Source organism: Poecilia formosa, unplaced genomic scaffold, assembly GCF_000485575.1.
Source record: "Poecilia formosa unplaced genomic scaffold, Poecilia_formosa-5.1.2 Scaffold82, whole genome shotgun sequence".
Classification (NCBI taxonomy): Eukaryota; Metazoa; Chordata; class Actinopteri; order Cyprinodontiformes; family Poeciliidae; genus Poecilia; species Poecilia formosa.
Window position 1 is genome coordinate 1872675 of NW_006800021.1, and position 23367 is coordinate 1896041.

The 23367-nt window shown below is 42.1% G+C and overlaps 2 protein-coding genes and 1 long non-coding RNA gene across 6 annotated transcripts in view; all 3 read right to left on the minus strand.

Annotated features, from left to right (window-relative positions):
• LOC107836760 (uncharacterized) overlaps nucleotides 1-23367 on the minus strand; it is a 573704-nt gene that overhangs the window by 266218 nt on the left and 284119 nt on the right. The window lies entirely within an intron of this gene.
• On the minus strand, nucleotides 27-7833 carry mlec (malectin). The gene is made up of 6 exons (XM_007557018.2): nucleotides 7554-7833; nucleotides 6875-7109; nucleotides 4105-4283; nucleotides 3811-3987; nucleotides 1574-1631; nucleotides 27-1349 (listed from the first exon to the last, which is right to left on the minus strand). Exons 2-6 carry the CDS (start codon nucleotides 7074-7076, stop codon nucleotides 1105-1107), a joined length of 861 nt encoding a protein of 286 aa, XP_007557080.1. The 5' UTR covers nucleotides 7077-7109; nucleotides 7554-7833; the 3' UTR covers nucleotides 27-1104.
• Nucleotides 9137-23224, minus strand: cabp1a (calcium binding protein 1a). 4 transcript variants are annotated; one of them, XM_016673792.1, is made up of 8 exons: nucleotides 22129-23224; nucleotides 16315-16491; nucleotides 14067-14097; nucleotides 13834-13977; nucleotides 12447-12556; nucleotides 12260-12334; nucleotides 12088-12160; nucleotides 9137-10293 (listed from the first exon to the last, which is right to left on the minus strand). In XM_016673792.1, the coding sequence occupies exons 1-8, from the start codon at nucleotides 22852-22854 to the stop codon at nucleotides 10268-10270; spliced, it is 1362 nt and encodes a 453-aa protein (XP_016529278.1). In that variant the 5' UTR covers nucleotides 22855-23224; the 3' UTR covers nucleotides 9137-10267. The 4 variants fall into 4 exon arrangements, with proteins under 4 accessions (XP_016529278.1, XP_016529279.1, XP_007557081.1 ...); XM_016673793.1 differs by lacking the exon at nucleotides 22129-23224 and adding an exon at nucleotides 18682-18940; XM_007557019.2 differs by lacking the exon at nucleotides 16315-16491 and having other exon boundaries at nucleotides 22129-23190.

Sequence of the window (23367 nt, forward strand, 5' to 3'; positions counted from 1 at the left end):
TATATATATATTTTTTTTTTTTTTAAAGAATCTACACGAGTTTCACTTTTAGAACCAAATTTCTGAACTACATGTTTTCTATGGTCATCTAATTTATTGAGCTGCACCTGTATGACCTTTATGGATACTTCAGCATTTCACAGCATAAACTTTGTCTCTGAACAATGACAAATTCCTGACGGATCCACGTTCGGAGCGGTAATCAACTTAAAATGCGTTGGGTATTTCTAACAACTACAAATCAGAATCTGGTGAAAACGACTCCAAAGACGGTTTTGTTTTTAATGCATTTTAACGCACCGCGATAAAATGTGTTGATGTCGAGGCCAGGACAGCAAACAAAGTGCCAGCTACGGAGCTGGTTCAAGCGTAACTCCCTCCGTCTTTCAGCGACATATGGCAGGTAGATGACAGAAGGCCAGCTAGATCTGAACAAACAAAAAAACCGCACACGCACGCACGCACACACACGCACACACACGAACCATCTCACTCACACTTTCTATTCTAGATACCCAATTTCCAAGCAGCACCGTTTCCAATTTGAGCCGAACGCGTCTGACCGGATGCTGAGCAGGAGTTGTGAGGGAGCGTGCGCTCCGTACAAAAACTGGCCCAGACCCAAATCGCTCCTGAGCATCTCTGAGCTGCAGAGCTGTGGCTTCTTGCATGACGGCAGGGCATCCTGCCCAGCCGGTTTCTTGTTTTTTGTTGTTGTTTTTTTTCGTTTTTTTTTTTAAATGGAAATGACTAAGATAGTTCAAAAAGAAAAAAAATAAAAGTGTCAGCAGAGGTGGATGCGAAACACATTCGAAGAAGCGAGCAGAATACACTTCCCACATCTTTTTTTTTGTCGTTTTCCTAATAAAGCGTCGCTTCGCTTCGTCTGGCAGTGGCTTTCCAATAACTTGTCTCTTTTTTTTTTCTTTTTTCTCGTCCTCCGTCATGATTTTCCTCCGGCCTTTGGCTCCCTCTCCTGTGTGGATGCTTGTACCTGTGCTGCTGTTGTCACGGTGACCTCCTCTCCATCATTCCCCCTCCTCTCTCTCTCTCCATGCTCTGCCTGCTGGCGTCTCTGCCCCCCCTCCCTTGGTTAGTTTCAGCTCACAGCCGGCAGAGGCAGAACAGTGTGGGGATGAAGACTCCGAACGCCACCAGGATGGGGAACATTAGGCTGCTGTTGTCGGCTGCGTAGGGGTTCGGCGTCCGGGGGCCCGACTGGACCCTGTACTTGGAGCCCGGCTGGACCTTTTTCTTCCCGCCTTCCTCGCCTGCTTCGCTTTCCTCCTCCTCTTCCTCGTCATCCTCGTGCTTCTCCAGGCCGGGGTGAGGCTGAAGCTTCGGTACATCTTGCAAGCACAAAGCAGATTAAAAAGCGCATGAAGCAGGTTTGTACTTATGTAACAAACTAAACGGCATCTTGTGAAAGTATTCACACCCGCCGTTAAGAAAGTCGCGATGAGCGATCCATCAGTTTAAACACCCAAAACACTTTCGAGGGGTATGAATACTTTTCGAAGCCACAGACTCAGAACACGAGCCGCGCAGATCCAAACGTGTTTAGGAGGCTCACCTTCTAAAGTCCCCTTCATGACGTAGAGCGCGCAGACCTTGGGGTTGTCATAGTAACCCTGAATTACAGAGCAGAGTTTTAAAGATGAAAGGGTTAGAGAATCATGCTACAATGTTCAAGATTATAGAAATTATAAAACAATTTTGTTTCTTTTTTTTTCCCTCAGCCTTAATAACCTAATCTAAGTTTCCCCGGAGCGGTGCTTTAAGATTTGGAAGTAGAACAGTAAGTGTGCCTAGTTTCAGAGGGAGGGAATGAAAGTGTGTTCAATTATTCTCCAAGATGGAAAAAAAAGTAAAAACTGCTGTAAAAACTTTTTTTAGAACACGTCACCTTTTACCACTTCAGCCTAAATTCATTTGCTTGCCAACCTTTTGGTTTTTATTATTATTTTTAATCCCTGCATGCACCAATCTGTAAATAGCTCCTGAACTCCCTGCATCAAAGAGTGTGAATCAGGGGTGTGTATAATTTATATGGCAAGAAGCAAAGTTAGCTTAAATCAAATGCTGGCTGTGCATTTTCTATTTTAAAGTCAGCCTGGGCTAATGCAGTGGTGTAGAACTGGTGAGTCATTTTATTTGCAGGGTTTTAAAGCTAGTTGTGCACCTCAACACATCTGATGTGTAACCATCATCAGAGATACATACAGACTCACTGCCAGCCCCACTTCATTATTACACTTATATGATTATATAAAGTTGTTTTTGACGAATTCTGAATAAAAACTCGGACTCTGCAGTCTTTGGTTCAGGTAGACACATGACCTAAATGCTCTGCATGAAGAAAGACTGAAACGCCCCGAGTGTTGATTCTGCTGTAGATCTGCTGTTATGGGTGGGATGGCTGACAAACATTCAGACTGACCGGGTCACGCCTGTTCAGAAAATACTGAGACAGTTTAATCATATAACTACAGAACAAGCCCAGATCATAACTCCTCCACCTCTGTGCTTCACAGTCCGTGCTAGTCTTTTTTTTATTTGTATCTTCTTAATTTCCCCTTGGGGATCAACAGAGTATATTCAGATTTTTACCAAAGCAATTTATTTTTTGTTTCTTAAAAAAAAAAAATCCATCTATGTCTGGGGTTTTTGATGGTACCAGTTGCTGTAAACATGAGGTGAATCAGATCTTTCACTTCACTTTAGGACACAAATCCAAGTTTACAGCTTACAGTTAAAACATTTTGGGTTAACTATTACTAAGGCTGCAGTTTTATTTAAAAAATATGCAACAAACTAAGCAAATAGAAGTGAATATCAGGAAATTATAGGAAACGGATGCAGCAAAAAAAAAAAAAGAAATTAAGAAACACTAAAATGAAGTGAAACAGAAAGCAAAAGTTCCTGTTGCAGTGAAAATAATCGTGGGTACTTTTCTCCGTTTTGATTTAAGGATTGTTAGAAAACAAAGTTGATGAAAACTAAATTAAAAACACCCCAAAATAATCTAGCAAAAACTCTGGAGTCTGAACGCTTATATAGTGCAACCATTTATCAGAGCATGAAATCATATTTCAGTGAATAACTTGTTAGAGGTAAAACTAAGAAATTGCTGCCCAGAACGCCTGGCTGTGAAAACTGCTGTGATATCCAGAAAATAACCTGCACGTTTCCGACAGATCTGATACAACGGACAACTTTTATCACAGACAAGTTTATGAAAAGTCAAAGGATACAAAAACCTAAAGATTCAATTAAACAGTTGAAACCGGGGATGCACCGGCTGCAGCTGTCTGGCCAATCACCGATCTTTAAAAAGTCTGACCTGCTGATTCTGATTTTGGCCAACTAAGTTGGTAGCAGTGGAGTGACTATTGTGAACCACATGCATGCAGACTGAGGCTTTTACAGTAAACTAGAAACTAAGATAATGAAAACTGCATTTGAGAAAACATTATTGTTAACTGACAAAGAAAAGCAGAAAATATAACTGGAACTATATCGTGTGTTTATAAAACTAACTAAAACACATTGAAATTATAGATATAATATCCTTTGCTTTTGTGTTTATGAATATATTTATTAGCCTTTCAAACTTATTGACACATCTACATTGATTAATTAAAACTGATTGAATGAGGCAAACAGAAAGTCAGGGAATTGAGGCTGATTTGTGGATGCTCCCCTCGGTAAAATGCCCCCCATCATACATAATAAATCAATCAAAGTTTGACCAACCGTGATATAAAAAATTAAAGAAATACGCCGTCTCCCCACATAACCTCCACTCACCTTTACGAACTCCACCGTGAGCTTGCCATTGAAGGTGGACACCTCGCCTTGCACGCTTAGCTTGCCTTTTTTAATAGAGAACGGTACTATCTCATCGTGAGCGGTACTGTGGCCCACTCGGTCAAAGATGTCCAGGTCCTTAACCACTGTGTGGCCGTTTACACGGACATCAAACACCTGGGGACACACATTGTCAAATCAGTCAACATGTATGAACTCCAGCCCCTCAACACACCAACAAGCAAACACACAAACGACGTGACGTCAGCATGTCTGAGTAACAAACCGCCATACCTTTTGCTGCGACTGTGCAAAGTAAACCTCTGCATATTTCATGACTAGTATATAGTCTCCGTCGTCACGAATGGGGACATCATACCCGAAAGTGTCTTCATTGTACCGCTCCGTCTGGTAGAGAATCTGGTCCTCGGGACTGGAGCGTAGGATTGGCAGACGCACCCCGTAATCAGATGCTACAGAGGAGGACAGAGTCAGGCTCACAGGATTTCTCGCATACCAAAACCGGACAATGTTTTATGTCAAACAAAGAGTCCAAATTACATAACCAGTGACCCTTTTTCCAAAACACATCTGAATAATCTCATTCTGCCTGAAACAAGGTTATCACTCTGTGTTCCCTTCTTGAGGCAGTCAGAAATAAACTGCTCGACTCTCAGCGAGGACTACAGGCAGAAAATAACCGTCTGAGTGAAGTTTGGACCAGGTTGGGAAGTGTTAGGCGTCTATCTCATCCCATATTGTCTGGGTTTATACATTTTAATAAATGGAAGTTAAAAATAAATGTGGAAGATTCCTGTATTAAGATTTTTAGATGCCACTACCTCTGTTCTCAATTCTGCTAAAAAACAAACCTAAACTGAACAAACTGAAGCTTAAAATTTACTCCTTTCCACCTGAAAGGACTGAATGTAGAACAGCTTTATAAGAGTTTAGCAGGTGAATGTTTGTCAATCAGTACCAACAAGGTCAACCTGTTCGCGGAAAAATAGATTAATATGATTAATCTTCAAAACGCTCAAAGTACGCTTTTTACTTGAGTTGATGTTGATTAGTGTTTGAATGTTGTGGGATGCTGGTGCCATAACAACCAAAAGTTACTTTAATTATAACAATTAGTTCTTGTTGACTTGGTAGCTGAATAGAGCAACTTTTTGTTTCTGACAGCCATTATTTTTGTCTTCTGTGATTTTTGTATATAAAGAAAAAAGTAAAATTATGGATATAATCTTGACCGTTCAGATGCAGATTAAACATTTCAGATCTGATTATTTTGTATTAAGTACTTGAAAACAACAATCCACTACTTAGTTCAGTTTTTTATTTTTATTTGCTCATCTTCAGTCGGGTCAAACATTGTTTTTTTGCAACAACTGAGACATGTGTACCACATTTATGTCTCTCTGTTTTACCCATCTTCATTGGACCATTTCTGTCCCAATAACAAAATGATCTTACAAAACACCAACCTAACCCTCGACCATCACCACGTCGCACGTGACGACTTTAAACTTTAAGGACATTCTTTACGCATCCATCTTTGATTCTGGTGTTCATCACTTTTTTTAGAAAGGACTGAATTTCTCTTTCGCCAATGAAGCCTGGAACTTTTTACCGACTTTGGAAATTTTATTTTGACTGGCTGGCTGTTATTAGATAAACACTTCTACTGTGGAGTCCAGAACAGAGCCGTCACCGTCCCAGTGTAAGGACTGGTGACTCCCCGCACTGCAGAGGTGTTGACCAATATCTCATTTGACAGCTAAATGTGTGGTGGAGAGACTCTCCCGTTGTGAAAATAAAAGCAACGTAGTTACCGTCTATACTTCTGTCACAGCAACTACATTTTAAAACTTGTTCAAAGTCACTACGACTTTAAAGGCTGCAGGGCTGCAGGCCTTGAGGGCTGCAGCCCCCTTCCCTAAGCCTAAGCTATTACTTTCACTGCAGGATTAACCAGGGATTTGATTAGTCTCAAGAGTCTGTGCTTGGAGCTGGGAAAGACATGACACCCGAGTTGAGAGTGCTCTGTTGCAAGTCGGACAGAGTGTTATTTGTCTTGGTGCAACTATTATTAGTGACATAAGCAAAACACAGGAGACCCAACACTAAAAGAACATTTTCACAAGTGGATTTTTTTCAGCACTGTGTGCGCCATTGGTTTAATGGGATTTAAAAATACATCACAACTGCTAATAAATCACTAATTTGGCAACTTTTTTTGATTCTGTAGCCATATTAGATAATCTCAGGGTTGTTCACCAAGCTCTGACTTTTCCAGTAAAAATTCCAATTACAGAGGGAATAATGTCTTACTTTTCCAATTGCAAGCTTCTATGTCAACGATTTCAAATCTACTACAGTTTATGCCAAGAAACAATATGAGCTATAGACTTATTTGAATTGATGTGACTAGTACTGAAACAAATGAAATCAGTTTGAAATAGTTGGCTCTCTTTCTCTGAAAAACTCCATTCAAAAGTTCCTGGTAAGCTGCCATCAAGGTAAATTCCTACGCTGCTCATTTGTTCGTGCCCTTGTGGAAACACAGGGGTGAAGTAATAGTTCCCAGGAAACTAGCCTGATTCCTGAGAAAGGACAAAATGCTCCCAAATATGGATTTCAAAATAAGGAAAGAACTAACTTCACCTTCAGAAAGCCTGAAAACAACAGAGAAAGTTTAGTGGGAAGGGAACCAAACTTGCTCCAGCCCAGGGCCCCTCATGTTTGTAAATCTGGCCCTGACAGTATATTTCCCACCGTCTAATTGGACATATCACCTGCTTCCTCTCCATGTTGAGAGGGGCGGGGCTGCAGCGCTCTATGCTGACTCTTCATTAGTTTGTAGCTTCTTGCGGAAGCCACACCATGCAGAGGATATTTCTGCTGAGAACATAAGCGACTCAAAAAAGCTCCTTCATTTTAGCAATGTTCTATTAATCACCAACGACCTGATAAATAAATCCCAAAAAGCGCTCATTTGCAGAGAATTAAAGTAATAATAATAAAAAAACAACAACAACCGTTTTCTATCAAGCAGACTCACCTTTGCCAATTTTCCCTTCCAAAGGGTCCTTCTTGAAATGAATACCGTGCACATCCACATGCGAGTCTCCCCCGGCGTTCACAGCCCAGATAACCCGCTCTGCGAGGCTGGGGCCCCCGCCGTCTGCCCAGCACTGCTCGGACAGCAGAGACAGCATCGCTGCCAGCAGCCCGGCGACGAGTTGCGCCGTGACCCGCTGCATTGCTTCACACGCCGCGCAGTCTTCCCCCTGCTCCTGGGTCACAGAGACAGCCGGGGTCGGTTTCTTTCCGAACGAAGCCCAAACTGCTTCCGCACCGAATGAAGGGAAGCTCTTCCAGCAAGGAACATTAAAAGCACGCAAGGTTAGCCAGCGAAAGCAGCTAGCCAGCGTGTCTTAGTGACATGGAACATGATATCCGTAAGTTAGCCACTATGCTAATATTAACAGTACTGAGTAGCAGTGACACGGGGATGCGGGAAATGACAGTTATACACATACAGTACGGAGAAGTGCTCCAACTTAACCTGGACACGTATGCGACGCGTCAGCTCGTAATTAATGAGCAAAAAAAAACATACTTAATCAGCGAGTAACATTGATTAGTTAGCTTGACAGTGTAGCTAACCTACCTGTCTAACCAGAAATTCTTGGTGAATGAAAGCCTCTCTGGCTAACGTAAATGCAAATGTCCCTTACCTTTCCCTTCCACAACCGCCTTTAACCTCTTTCTGTCGGGGTGTACCAGTCGCACTAATGCTCGCACAGTGTCGCCAATCGTCCACAAGCCACCCTGTAAGAAAACCTTGGCGTGTTTGCAGCAACTGGCCACAGCCTGCCCCTGACTTTCATTCAATGAGTGGATATTCAAAGTAACATTCGCCGTGCTGCTGCTAACTACAGCGGCTTGCCAGTTTGAAGGAGGCGGAACAGCGGCGCTACCTAACCTGAGGTTTCCCATTAGCGGTGAGTGACAGGCACTGTGCCGAATCACAGCTTCCTGTTAAAGCTTCCTGATTCAACAAATACGATTTATATATCATATACATGGGTGAGTGTGACTAGTTAGAACAATAAATATATAAATAATAAAAATAATAATAAATAATAATAATAATAATAATAATAATAAAAATAATAATAATAATAATAATAATGAAATCAGTGTTACACTAATCTGAAACCTCGCTAAAGATGAATATCTACAGTGTTCATGTGCTGCCATCACTTTCTACTTAAATTTATATTTGAATTAATTACTATTCTCTGTCAATTCAAGTTGTAAATATCAATTTCTATATTCTGCAAAAATAAAAATAAAAATAAATCTGAAGGTAAATAACACAAGTGACGCTCCTAATGTCACGCCCCCTCCTTTGTTTTCCAATATGGTATGGTCCAAGTGTTGTCCAATCAGGAGAGTCCAACGCAACGTGCTTCTTGTACCTCTGAGACTTAATCAGAAAGACATGAATGAGAGTAGTTACTGTGGCAACAGCAAATATTTTTAAACCAGAAACGAGTCCTTGAATTATTATTAATAATTATTATTATACGTTTAACACAAATGAGTGTAACTCAGTGTTTTGAACAGGCTAGAAACACACGACAAAGTGGGTAAAATGAAAAAAAAAAAAAAAAAAAGAGAAAAAATGTCCCAGAAACTTCCTGGTGTTTTGAGAAAATAGAGGAAGACTATGTACACACGAAAATTATGAAACATATGTCATAAAAAGTAGAAGCAGATTGAGATTTAAAATCACAACAATAGTAGTGGAATATAAAAATATTAAAGAAGAATACAATCAAATGGTGTAAAAGATAAATAGAAATAAAATCTAAGTAAACAACGACTGAATATTAGGGAAAACTTGACTGAAAGCCAGCCTGAATGGCTTTCAGTCAAACTTTTATAGTCCTTAATAACGTCATGCGTAAAAAAATTTGCAGTCTGTCCTTCTATAGCTCTTCATGAGATACCGGAAATGTTTTGTTTTCTTACTCATCTATAAATTATCCTCACTCAGAATGAATGAGAACTCTCCCTTGAACACAGCAGAGTTATAAAACCAAAAGGTTTCATCTGGAGACCTAAGAAATGATATAACTGCAGCGCTGCTGCAAGTAATACATACATGGCTGGTTCCTAGCTTCATCAGTGACACACATGAATAATAGATGCTAAGTTTAGCTTTGTCCTCACTAACTGCAGTGACATCACTCACCAACATTGTAATATTTTGACATAGTCCACATAATAAAACAGACATACCAGTAGTAAAAAGGGATCAAATGTAAACACCTTTTATTTTTCTACGTTTAACTTGTCCAAATATTATGTTTCCTCTTTTTATAAACAAAATTGTGCATACTAAATGTAGTAAATGTCTCTCTTTGGCATGCATAAAAAATTGTTTGACAGCACAGATGTTTGGAACGTTACCACATATCGAGTCATGACGACAGTGACAGGTACAACGTGATCGGATCCACTGTACATACAGTTCACATTTGTGTGACCTCATGCTGACCTAAACAGACTTTCAAAAACAGCCATTTCTACTTCACAGGCTTTTGTGAATTCAGACATGAACACAAAAAGGACACAGTCTTAACATGTGCTGTATTGCTGCAGATCAACGCTGGTCAGTGTCGGTGAGCACTTTTTAAGCTTTTGAGAAAAGCCGTCCATCTTTTACAGTTTTTTTTCTTCTTCTTTTTCTTTGTTCTTCTGCTGATATCAGTGGATAACAAATATGGAGGCATTTCAGAGATTTGAGTCTCATGAAGATCAGATTTCTGTCTTTGCTGCATGTCAGACAGTGATGCTTTTTCATTGGAACAGGTCTGGCACAGTGAAAAATTACACATGGTCACAAAGTTACATTACAGGTGTGGGTATTGCCACTTTGATTTCTTGGTGAAGCACCATTGCTGCACAAAGGTACCTTCAAGTACATTTCTAATACAACAGACGATGTGCAAATATATAAACATTCAACAGTGCTAATGTTCTGTCTTTCCTACATTCAGTCCCTCATTCTGATGCTGCTGAAAACATCGAAGGTGACATTTTGCAAGACACTTAATTACACCATGTAGAATCTGAGACAGGACACCGACAATCTATCCACACAGGAAGTTGTTGTTAAGTGACAATTAAAGTGCAAAAACATAAATTAGACAATCTTTAGCTATGCTACAGCAAACTCTGCCTCAGTTAAACTTTAAAAGTTTTTCAGGAAGAACACTTATTGATTGAAAGTGGGAGGGGAACCCTCGCTCTGTAACATTCGAGGAGTCTGAATTCCAGTGTCGTTTAGATTTCGATGGCTCAGTAGATCTTGGCGTGTCCTTTAGTTGGACGTGGTTATAGTGTGAAGAAGCTTCACATTCAGGAGCGATGTCCGAACTTAGCGAGACATCATTCGTACGAACTCTGAAAGAGAAAAGAACGAGAGAGGACATAATGACAAAATGCAACAATTAAGCCATGCTCTGTTGTATAGTTTTAATACAAGTCCTTGCAAAAGTTTCCATACTATAAAGAAAGTCTAATTTAAAGTTTAACAAACAGAACAGAGACGTTGTGCCCTGGTCAGATGACACCAAAATATAACTTTTTGGCCTACACACATAAAACGCATAACGCTAACACCCTGAACACACCATCTGCAATGTGAAACCTGGGGGTGATAACATCATGCAGTAAAGATGATTTTCTTCAGCCATAACAGGAAAGCCACAAAGAGTTAATGGAAAGATCTATGGAGCTAAATTCCTGGAAGAAAGCCTGTTATGGGCATTTTCCATTAGCACCTAGAAGTGCGTCTCAACTCAGCTCAACTCTACTCTACGGAGTTTGACTGGTTTTCCATTACAACAAACAACTTTAGTTAGTGAGGTTGGGTTGTGCTACAGTCTGAAAAGTACCGTAATGTGATATGGACGTGACACAAACACAACGTATACAATACAGGTTAATGATCTACCTGCTAGGCATTGCTGCCTGACGCACCTCCACCGGTGCCTTTGTAAAAGTGTGCTCTCCTGAATACTGGGCATAAATGGGTCATCAGCTAGAGACCACTAGTTGCTAATGTTCTGCTTCTTTAGCTCCAGTACATCTCCTGGGGGCGGGGCGATGACACAGATCTTTCCCTGCCACGCCCTTGTTGGTAAACTAAGTGTTACTTCCCCCCAAACTCCTATCCTTCCTCCTCAACCCTTCTCTGCCTCTTCTGCCAGATCTTTAATGGCTTTTGGACGCTCTGTTCCTGAGTATTCCAAGTAACGGAGCAGACGAAGACCCAACAAAGCCCTTACCTCCCACTTCGGAGGGGTACATGGTGACTTTCTATCCTCCCTGCAATCTTCTCACAGGTCCTCATACTTAGGATGCTCATTGTCATTGATCATTGACAGCCATCATGCTTTCCTCCTACAGGCGGTGAGCTTCACCAACAAGACAGTCCTCTGTGGCTCTGACAGAAGCCACAGACTGTGGTTAGGTCTGGCCAGAGCAGAACAATCTCCCTGGGGAGCCTGAGCTGCCTCCCCAGGTCTACCTCCATGCTCCAGTCGCAACAATGGAGGGAAGCAATGTTGAACATTCTGCCCAGTCTGTAGCTTTCTGTCAGATTCAGTCACTGCTGTGACTTTGTACAAATGGCGAGTCAGATTACTGCAAGGGAGTCACTATTGTGATGGAACCACTGACTCCACTCCCTGGCCAGTCAGTGGCCAACAGTCTTCTGGTGTCACATTTTCAGTGCAAGTCTTCATGCTTGGAACCCCAGTGAAGTAAGTAGTAAAATATTGGGCTGATACCACTTAACCATAACTAGTGGAAAAGTCTTACAACCGCGTAGAGACGAGTCGAGCCGCACTAAGAAGGTGGTAGTGGAAAAGGGCCACTAAAGGCCACAAATGACTTGAGACTCTAGCTACCCAGAACTCAACCCAACTGTGAATCTACAGCAATAATTGGAAATTGATGCTCACAAGTGCTTTAACTCCAATCTGACTGAGTTTAGCTGCTTTGCACAGAACAATCTGCTTCAGAAGATGTCCAAAGCTGAGACAGACAAACCCCAAAAGCCTTGCACCTGCAGTTACAAAATCCCAGTACAAGCTTGGAAGTTTAGACTTGTACTGTGATGAAATATGAAAAAGTTCCAGCTGTATGAATACTTTTGAAGGCAGTGGAAAGTGGAGAAGAAACTCATTTTACCTTCAAAGTCAACAAGTCCATCACCGTTTAAGTCCACATCCCTTAGGATATCTTCTACCTCTTTAAGACCTACCTGAAAAAGAGGAATATAGGTCAGGAAGAACAACTAGAGCCCCACACACAGGGGCAAAAAAATCAGTTCACCAGCTCGGCTTTCTTAGTGATCACCTACTTGTTGGCCCAATAACTTCCTCATTGCATCTCTTAGCTCAGTGGTGCTTATAGCACCGTCCCCATTCGTGTCAAACTGAGAATAACAAGCAGAGAAGTAATATTAACAACAATCAAAACGACACAACTTAAATGAATGCTAAAAGCTATGAAAGAGCATTAATTAGTGATATGTCAGACCACCGTACCTCTCTGAATGCATCTTTTAACTCCTTTATCCCAATCATGTCTGCCGTTTCGGCGAGGAGTTTTGGGCCCATTAGTTCCACAAAATCGTCAAAGTCCACATGACCTCCCACTGGTGTAAGACGGATAAAAACAACCCCAGATACAATTACACACAGTTCAGGGCACACATTTAGAGTCATAAACATGAATGCTGAGTTCATTTTGGGCTTTTATATTATTTAATTTTTTTTTTCTATTTCCATTGTTGAACACTTTTTTGCAGCATAAAAGAAGAACTAGGTGTGCAAGTTTAATTTTTCGTGGGTTTTGTATCGTTCCCAAAGTGTAAAATTATTGTATAATTTTCGGCAAAAATAACCTAAATAAACACCTACTAAGCATTTCCCTTAATAAATGAAAATTTAAGAAAAACTTCTGAAAAATTTCTTGTGTCACTCATGGCTACGGTTTGTAATGCAGCACGTTGGAGGGTGTTTGACCACGTATGCCTTATTTACAGCCAACCCAATTTATCACAATTGCATTAAATCCAGACTTTGACTAGGCTATTCTAAAAACCTTCATTTTGTTTTTTGTTTTTTTCCAGTCATTTAGAGGTGGACTTGCTGGGGGGCCTTTTGATCATTATCCTCAGTTGTTGGTTTGAAAGTCTCACTTTGACTCTGCTAAACATATTTCTTGTCATTGTGGCCAAGTGGCTCAATGTTTACCTCCTCTGACCGTAAAACTTTCCTTCTGGAAAGTTATTTACACTTTCATCGTGGGGAGCAACATATTTCTCTTGAGTTTGAGGTCGTAAGTCTTCAGATAAGAGAATCTTTCTTCATGGACGGCCATACTGATAAGATTGGGCTTTGGTACCATGAGTTGTTATTGAACATCCATCCTAACCCATTTTCTTAACAATCTGGGTCAGATGATTTATAGTTGGACACATCTAGGTGTTCCAACAGGACATTGTTTACACAGAAATAGTTTTGGAGTGAAAAAGCAGGCTATAACTTTTAGCCTTGGCAATGGTTCGGGCCTCATCCATACTGGGAACGCATGGACCATAGTAAAAGCTGGATTTGTGACATTTGAACAGCCAATCTTAATTCATTTTAGACATTTTGCTAATAGAGCTGGTCCAATATGATAGTGGCTGTAAAAATCGTGTGATCAAAGTGAAACTTTCCATGGGACATTTGCTCAGATTTTGCTTGATAATTGACCCTATCGGTTTGCTTGTAGAGGAAAATTTACAATCAGTTCAAAGTTATGCATCCAGTTCCAGACATTGTTGAAGTTATGGGGGTGTTTATGTTCATGATGACTGCACATTAACCTCTGATGGGATCTGTTGTACATACATTGCATACACTAGTGAGACGGTTATGGGCTTACGGTTCATGTTTATCTGTTGACTCAGTTCTATCAGCTCCATTTCTGTCGGCATGTATCCCATGGTCCTCATGCAGTTCCCCAGGTCTTTGCAGCTAATGAAGCCGTCCTTGTCTTTGTCAAACTCCTTGAAAGCGTCTCGCAGCTCTGTTGTGACGAAAACAGCAGACAGTATAGTGATGTGCTAACAGCGGTTCAAACATGAATGGCTGTCCTTTGGAGAAACAAAATCTTACCGTCCATTTCTTCTGGCCGCAGCTCTCTGTCCTGTTGAGACGAGACATCTCATTATTGGATGGTAAAAATCAAATGATCACACATGAATGAAAAACAACACACATAATTTTAGCAGTAAGATAAACTTCCTTTGTGAACACACTCCATGCAAGCATGCGTCTGACAATAATGTGACGGAAGTGATGCCAAAATCTGATTCCCGAATTTTCTCCACAACATTCCCCAGCGTCCCTGCAGACGCTCCAGCTAAGCGGTAAAAAAAATATTAACAGCTGAGTGGAACTGAGTCTCACAGGAATAACAAAACTTTAGAGGAAAGAGTGCTGGACCAGGAACCTCAACGCTGCAGTTCAAAGAAGAATGCAACTGTTTCAGTGAGGTTTTTTTTTTTTTTTTTTTCAAAATCACAAAAATATTAAGTTTTTTTTCCCTAAGAAAAAGCTTGCAGCAGACATTTCCCAGAGCGCTGAGGGGTTAACAGCAGGAGAGGAGAGACGTCTAAACACAACACAAAGTGCTGACGTCAGGCCCCAAGTACNCAACGCTGCAGTTCAAAGAAGAATGCAACTGTTTCAGTGAGTTTTTTTTTTTTTTTTTTTTTAGTGTCTGTATACAATAAAAGCAACCTTTAAAGGACAAGAGAGTGCAGCAGACATTTCCCAGAGCGCTGAGGGGTTAACAGCAGGAGAGGAGAGACGTCTAAACACAACACAAAGTGCTGACGTCAGGCCCCAAGTACATACTGACCAGAAACTCTGACACAGAAAACACAGGCACATGGGCCCGAAAACAAGGTGGCAACCCAACACCATCAGTACTTTCTGTGTCAACCCATCAATACCAGCTCATCAGCCTTCACAGGTCAGGGCGAAATGTCCTATAGGCTCAGCTAAAAGAGACTTTCACATCTACAAAGTATTTTTACTAGCTCAGCTGACAGTTAGATATATAAATATATTTTTTTCTGTATGCAAACCTCCATCACGATACAGAAACTGGAAACTACTCAGGTATCATAACCAGCAACCCCTTCGACAACAGAAGGGGATAAATGAGCTGATCATTACCACAAATTTGGCGTTAAAGTGAACAGCTAACGTAAATTTGATAAGATTTGCCCCAAATGGGCTAAATTTGACAGCAACCCTGCTAAAGATGTGTCATACGTTTTTAAGAAATTCATTTTCGTGGCAGTGCATGGAGTTCCCCACATAAGGAGAATTGTGCTGACAGCAGTCATTTCCTTCCCTCTTCTTCCTCTGCCTGTTGAAATAATCTCAAAATCTCACTTCCGAAGCAAAGAGTGATATTTTGGGGTCACCAGGTCTTCATAGCCATAACCAATGGTTTGGAAGTGAGGTCAAAAAATAAAGCTAGCTAGATTTTTTTTTATGTCCATTGTGGGTAAGTACAAATTTATCGCTAGCTGGATGTACGATGTTGATCTTAGCCATTGACTCACTTCTGGTTGCCAACTCATACAATTGATTTATTAGTGAAATTCCATTCATAATGGTTATTTAAACGTCTTACATTTGTGTTGGTGAAACCTGCAGAAACCCTGGTTTGGCATAGAAATGGATGTGTAGAAAAGCACCTCATTCCCACTGTTATCTATGGCAAAGGACGCTTGGAGGAGAAACAGCCAGACAGCATCACAAGTTCTCAACTACGATGCTCAATGGTGGAGAAAGATAATATTTAAGCTAAGATTATTTTTACCACTCAGTTGTTGTTTTTTTACTTTTCACAGTGTGTCTTCATGCTAAAGACACATTTATTTATGTAAGGGTTTTTGCACATCTTCATCAGGAGTGCAAACAAATACAGAAAAACCATCAGGGAGTGAGCAAACTTTGGGTCTGCAGGAGGTGACAAAGTGAAGCACAGTTACAGAACTACGTAGTTGTCATGGAAACAATGGAGTCCCGCACGGTGTTGGAGGGGTGATGCTGTGAGCTTGCTTTTCAGCCGCAGAACCAGAGCACCTTTCAGCCAGAAAGTCTATCTTGTAACGGATTCTTGTGTTTAAGGCTAGCAGTCAAGTCAGCAGCTGCTTTGGCCAAAGTCTAGTAAAAGCAACAAGTCTTGTTGGGGAAAAGCTGAATTAACTTTTTCATCCATAACTCTATGGTATCGCTCACAATAATACTTGTGTGCTACTGTAACATCTTTCTTTTTAGAGAAATGCAAGTTTCACCAATGTGACGACGGCAGATGCAAGCGTGTTTTGAGAGACTTACGTACAGCCTGCCTGCACTTTGCCATGCCTTTACCCAGGAAGACACAGGTTTGTCCCAGTATGTTGCTCACGAGAACGCAGTTTTGTGTCATGGAAACAATGGAGTCCTGATACGGCCCGAGATACCCTGATTCCTCACAACACAGCACAAGCCTGAGTCTCCTCTCAGCGTCCTGGAGCATCTTTCCACAAGTGTGCAGAGACAAGGGAGAGTAGAATTAAGCGAGGAGTCGGGAAGAGCTGTTAAGATGTCTACGGTTCACATCTCTTGAACATTTTTCACAATGTATTTTATTAAAGAGGCAGTATTACATGGTATTCAGGCACATAGTGTCATTTTATAGCATAGTCAAGGAACTATGTTACCTTCAGTTGTTTTAAAAATGCTATATATATTAAATATGACTTTAAAAAAATTTTACTTTCTGATTTAGCACCTTGAAATTGGGCTTCTCTCTTTAAAAACTCCCACCCTTTCTGAAACTCTGTCTTCAGGAAGTCATCACATCACCATTGATTAACCTTTTAACAATGTTTTTACCAGTGTTGCACTGAGAAGTAGCTCCTATAACGAGCTCAGCTGATGTGCAGTTCCACCAGGTGTTTGCTAATTGATCCTGGCTAATCTGAAGGAGCAGAGTGGGGAAACATAAGGAGAGGAGTGTTTTGAGAGGGGGAAGCTAGGAAGATCAGAAACTGCAGCTCTGAGGAGGAACTGTGCCTGAAAGGCGGAGCTAGATCCAAACAGGCGTTTTGCACAGCTGAATGGTTGCCATGGGAGAGATTACAGGATTTCTCAAACATGCATAAGAAAATCAAGGCAACACTCCGGGTGTGTTTTTGATTAGGAATTGACATTACAACATGATGTAGAGCTCAAAAAAGTCAATTTTACATAACATTTTACTTTAGCATTTTATGTTAGAGCAACAAAGAACTTATTTTAAACAATAATAGTAATTTAAAAAAACGTTAAAAAAAAGTATGTGATGCATTTTGACTTGGGCATTCTATAAGTATCAAGATGACTCCATTTTCATTTTGTGACCGTATTCATATATAATTTCAGAAAGTGTGGCATGCAGTTGCAATAAAGCCCTCTTTACTTTGATGCCCCTAATAAAATCAAGTGCAATCAACAGTTTTAAGAGGTTGCCTACACAGCAAATAAACTTCATCCGAGTAAAAACCCAGCTGCTTTGAGAAAGCGTCAGGAGTGTGTCAGTGAACATTAGGGAACAAACGGCATCATGAAGACCAAGGAAGACAGCAGACAGAACATAAATGAAGTTGTGGAAAATTCTACAGCAGAGTAAGGGTATAAAACGATATCTCAAGCTTTGGAGATCTCACAGAGCCCTTCCATACGACACCTGGAAACGGTTGGATGGCACAACTGTGTACCAGAGCATGGCTGTCCGTCTTAGCTGACAGGCCAGGCGAGGATGGGATTAGTAAGACAAACAGTCAGTGGTAACGCCGGAGAGCTGTAGAGATCCACAGCTCAAGAGATATTTTCCAAGGAAGATTTAGCAACATTAAGCGTCTCTCCAATCTTTTCATGCCTGATTAAATGTTTAATTTTAAATTATTTTTTTCTTCTTTCTCTGTGGCTTTTATTTCAATCATCCCTCCAGTGAGTTGTACGACGGAGTATTAGAACCTGACAATGAGACTTTTTGTTTAATTACGGGGCTGAAGACAAATGCATGCCACACTTGACAGATTTTCAAAAACTTTTCAAAACTACCGACAAATTACTGCTGGTAATTTTCCCAGTAAAACAGACGTTTGCAACGTGGCAAAGGGTGAAAATATTGAGTGGGGTGCGAACACTTTCGTAAAGGCGCCATAAGGAAGTAACTCTGGGCTGTTGTTACTCCGTCATATGAAAATGCAGTGCAGCCTATTTACTTGTGTTTCAGACATTAGAGTAACAGTTGAGCTTTACTGCGTGTCAATACAAGCGAAACATTGTCAAATATATGAAGACATAGCAGAAAACTACCCTAAATGCATCCATAAAACAAACATGTTGCCAACTTTCCACTCATTATTCATAACAGTTTACTTGACACTTATACAGACTGGCACCTTACACCTATACACTGTCGCAGGAACAGTAAACATACTCAGAGGGGGAGAAAAGGCGAACCAAACAGCGTCACAAAATATATTGCATAAGGACATGCAGCTATAGGGCATCATTAGAGCTTCATTAGGAAATACTGAATCCAAACCTTAAATTATTCAACAGATGCTAAATTATAGCAATCTGAGCAGTTTACTTGCTGCCTGTTTCTAATGTGCCACAAAACCCATCAAACAGTCCGAGAAACACGGATGACAGCGAGGACAACCACAAGCCTTACCGCTCTGAGAGGCCAGACTAAGCAGTTTCCCATTCCAACAGAGAAAAGAGGCATTAAGTACGACCATGAGGACTTTCTCTGCTTCAGGTTCGCAGGTTGGATTTTGAGAGGAATGCAAACTCTGCTTTCAGCAAGACCCATGAAGCCAGGCGGGGTGCTAGCCTGTCCCTATGCGGCGCGAGAGGCAAAAAACACCAAACTACGCTGTACTTTACCGTCCGGAGCAGTGACAGCGACAACATCAGGGGGAGAGGGAAAGTGAAGTGGAGGCGGGGTGGGTAGGGGGAATAATACGAGGGAGGGCTGTGGAAGGAAAGATAATAATGCCTATTAAAGGAAAAGGGACCTCAGAAAGACATTTCATTCAGCTGTCACAACATCCAAACTGTTGATTATTCTGTAAACAGTGCTGGCACGTCGGCACAGGCATATGGGCTCTGAAAGCACGAGAATAAACAAGAGGAAGAAGAAGAAGAAGAAGAAAATTGCTGCATAAGATTAACAGATGTGCACCTGACGCCTGATGATCGCTGCAAAGTGCAAAGTGTTTACAGTTTAACTGTGAAAATCCAGACAAGGTAAGTTCAAGAGAACATTCTGTGGCGACCTATTTCCAGCTTCCTGTCGTTCCTCCTCACCTGCACTCAGGGTGGGGGACACAATTAATCACTTCCAACCTCTAAATTACACCCAAAGATGAACTGTGTTTAGAATTTCTGCACACGCCTTTTTGTTTTTCCTGCCTCCACCGTCCCCACCCCACCCCAGCTGCCTCGATTCAGGCCATCCTCTGCCCTCTGCAGGTGACAAGGTCACGCTGACCTCCAGTCCAGACGCCACAGGCAGCAGGACAAACAAACAGAGTGGGAGAAATACGGCTGCCGTTGTTTATCGCCGTGACATTTGTGTCTAAACCGGCCCCCCAAATCCTGTGTGTATTTACAGCGTGAGCGTGACATTCTGTTTTTTTTTTTTTTTTTAACGCGTGTTGCAAACAATAACGAGCATCTGTTTACGCGTTTCTGCGCAGGCCTGTCAAACAGACTCGTCTTGTTCGAACTGCGGCGTGTGAAGCCGTGCGTCGCTGCAGACTCCTCACCGACCAACTGTAGGTTCCTCAGCTAAGACCGCCGTCGGGGTCACGCCAGTGTTTTCCACAGAATGCTCTCAGGCTGACTCATGGGGGAAGCTGCGCAAATGGACTTTCATACTATCAGCATCAGATGGCTTCCCTGGAGGGATGAGCAACAAGTTTGTCTTTATGACTGAGAGCTTTTCATTTCGCCAAATATACAGGGCCTCGGGTTATTGGGATTTAATGTGGCTCTAAGTAGTTTTTAATTGAGAAGTTGAAAGGAAATGATGCAAGAAGATTTTCAAAATCTTCGTAAAAACACCTTAAAAGTGTGGCATCCGTCTGCATTCAGCCCCCTTTTACTCTGGTAGCCCAAGTAAAATCTAGTGCTACCTTCAGTAGTTAGCCTATCAAAAAACCGGGTCTATCTGCGTGTAATGTATTCATATTATAAATGCAGCTGGTGTGCAAAGCCCTCTAAGGGTTTGTTAGTGAACATTAGTGAAAAAGCAGCATGATGCTTTTTCACTTTTTCACTAAAAAGCATCAGCAGACCTCCCTGTGTCAGACAGCACAGGGAGGCTGTTGTGAGCAAATTTGAAGTAGGGTTAGGCGAGATAACTCCAGCTTCCTTTCCATTACAAACATGCGCAAAACTTTGTTGATATTCCACAAATGTCGAGAAAACAAACAAACAAACAAAAAACACAATTTGCAGAGATCCACATCTTTTGAAAAGACAGTTCAGTCCTTTTTGTGGAGTTCAGTCATGAGCTCCACAAATCTGTAAGAAGTAAACCGAGCCACAAGCCTTGTAAGCAAACGTGGGATAATGTGACCTGGTTAAAAATGGTGTTTTACTCCAACATGGACAATGCTGTGCAGCTAGGAAAAACGTCCCACTGGTGGTGGCTGCATCATGCTGTGGGAATCCTTAACAGGGACAGGGAAGCTGGTCGGAGCTGATCGAAAGACAGATGGAGCGAGTACAGGGCAATACTGGAGAACCAGAAAAACAGAAATTGTTGGGAGCTGTTATGTGGCCCAATCAAAGTCTGGACCTAAATGCAAATGAGAATGAACCTGAATCTATTTTGCAAAGAAACAATCGGAGCCTCTACATGTGCAAAACTGGTAGAAAACATTCCCTAAAAAAATTAGTCGTAGCTGCTGACTCACGGGGTTGAATATCAATGAGCCACACTTTTTCAGATTTGTATTCATAGGATTTATTTCTGTTTTCTAGAATTTCAGTAATGTGCACTGCTTGTTGTTGACCTATCATATCAAATACCAAGAAAATACATTGAGGTTTGTGGTTGCAGCATAAAGAAAAATGTGAAAAAGTTCACTTTTCCAAAGCATTATACAGAAATCCCTTTGGATAACATCTAATTACCAAACATGGAGGCAATGCGTCCAGTAAACAACATATTATCAGTGGTTTAAAGCTTAAGCTGGAGCCCTCTGATGCTTTTTTTTTTTTTTTTTTTTTATCAGTGGTTTAAAGCTTAAGCTGGAGCCCTCTGATGCTTTTTTTTTTTTTTTGGTGGAACTGGAAAGATGGTTGCTTTCAAAGCAGCCTCAATTTATGCAGAATGACAGCACAGATAAGAGAGCGGGCATACGAAGCCACACTTCTTCTTCTTCTTCTTTGTATAAATACATCTCAGAGCTGAAAATAGACGCTCCATCACCAGAGGGAACATCAGTGATTATCTTCAAACACAAAACAATCACCGCAGCCAGCGTCCCTGACTGAATGGTGTGTAGGAACACGAGTCCACACAAGCAATTTTCACCAGAGAGACATTAGCACATCAGAGACTTTCCACCTCTGTGGTCCTGGAACGTATTTTTGTCCTACTTCAATCAGAAAGAGCTGCTTGATTGAGGAAATCTGTAGGAGGTAGAACTGTATTTTCCAAATTACATAAGAAATGAATGCATTACAAAAAACGGAGCTCTCTCTCTCTCTCTCTCTCTCTCTCTCTCTCTCTCTCTCTGTCTTTCTCTCTCTGTCTTTCTCGCTCTCTCAGTCTCTCTCTTCAGTCTGCCCAGTAATGACACAGAACACATAGGAGGTGATGGAGGAGGCCAGAGAATATGAACCCAAACAGAATCGTCTCAGAGAAAATGGGGGTGGTTGTTTGCAGAGGATATGAGGACAGATGCTGCAAACCCCAAACTGTCCCTTCACTGAAACTAAGCGTGGATTTTGGGGGCATCGTCACTGTCACAACTTGTCAGGGAATTTTCCAAAAACACACAGATTCACACACAACATGAATGTCTAATGAATCGAAGCCAAACGATCAAAACCAAACAAATAATAATAATAATAATAATAATAATAATAATAAATACCATACCTGCCCGAACAGTGAATTGAGGACGCTCCTTAAATTGATGTCAGATGCAGAGGAAGCGGTGCTGGACCTCCGGGAGCGGCGAGACGACCTGCTGGACAGCGGGACAGGGGTGCAGGAAGACGGGGACGGACTGCTGACCTGACCGCCGCCTCCGCCTCCGCCGCTGGCCAAGCTGCCCCTCTTCCGGTCCCTCGGTTCACACAACGGGGCCCTGTCGTCGGTGCTGTCCGAAAGCGAGGGCACCCTGTGGGCGTGCGGGTGACAGGGATGGGGATGCTCCGCGTCATCTGGATGGTCTTCCCGGTGGTGCTTCCTGCGGTGGTGGTGGTGGTGGTGATGGTGGCGGTGGGAGGGTTTGGGGTTAGTCCGGCTCCGCTCGGTCAACCCGCGGTCCGACTCGCAGTTTGGCCCCGGCTGAACGGGAACTTGGCTGTGCGGGAGGTGGGGCTTGCACTTGCCCCGAGTGGCCGCGGCGGTACCCCCGTCCTGGCTGCCGACGAGGGAGGGATGACACAGGGGTCTCCGAGCGCTGACGTCGCCCTCGGCCGACCAGAAGGACTCGTCAGTTTTGCCGCTGCTGCCCTGGAGCTCGGCGGGACGGTGACGGTGCTGATGGTGATGCTGACCTCTCCGGATCTCTGATGTCTGATCAGGGAGGTGTGTCGATCTCCTCGATGATTTCAGTAACGAGGTTGTGGAATCAGATTTCGGGAAGGAGGCGCTCATCGCGGCGGATCCGATCTATTCCACCTCCGTGGATCTTCCATCCACCTCATCGTCTTCTCTCCATGCTATGATCATGATTTTTTTTTTTTTAGTGTGTGTGTCAGTGAAGGCTGTCCGCTTTAAGCTTGGGCTACATCTCCCCACCTGCTCGCGCGGTGCGGTAGTCCAGCCGGAGCGCGCGCAGGCTGCGAACAGAGGCGGAACAGTGGCTGCGTCGCCGCAGAGCGCGTCACCTGTTCATTAAGGTTCTCCGTGGCTCTGACGTGGCGAAGGACGGAGGTGTAGACGCTCAGCCGATATGTAAAGTTTCAAGTAAAAAAAACTAGATGGAATTTTTCTGATTTTTATTGAACAAAGAGGCCAGAACAAGTAGCAAAAATAAAAAACTGTATTCAGAAAGTGTCGTGCTAAATTTTCACTACGTGTTATATTTTGTCGGGATTTTATGTAATATTCAAATACAAAGGAGGGCGTAATTGTTAAGTGGGAAGAAATGGTTACTATGCTGTTAAA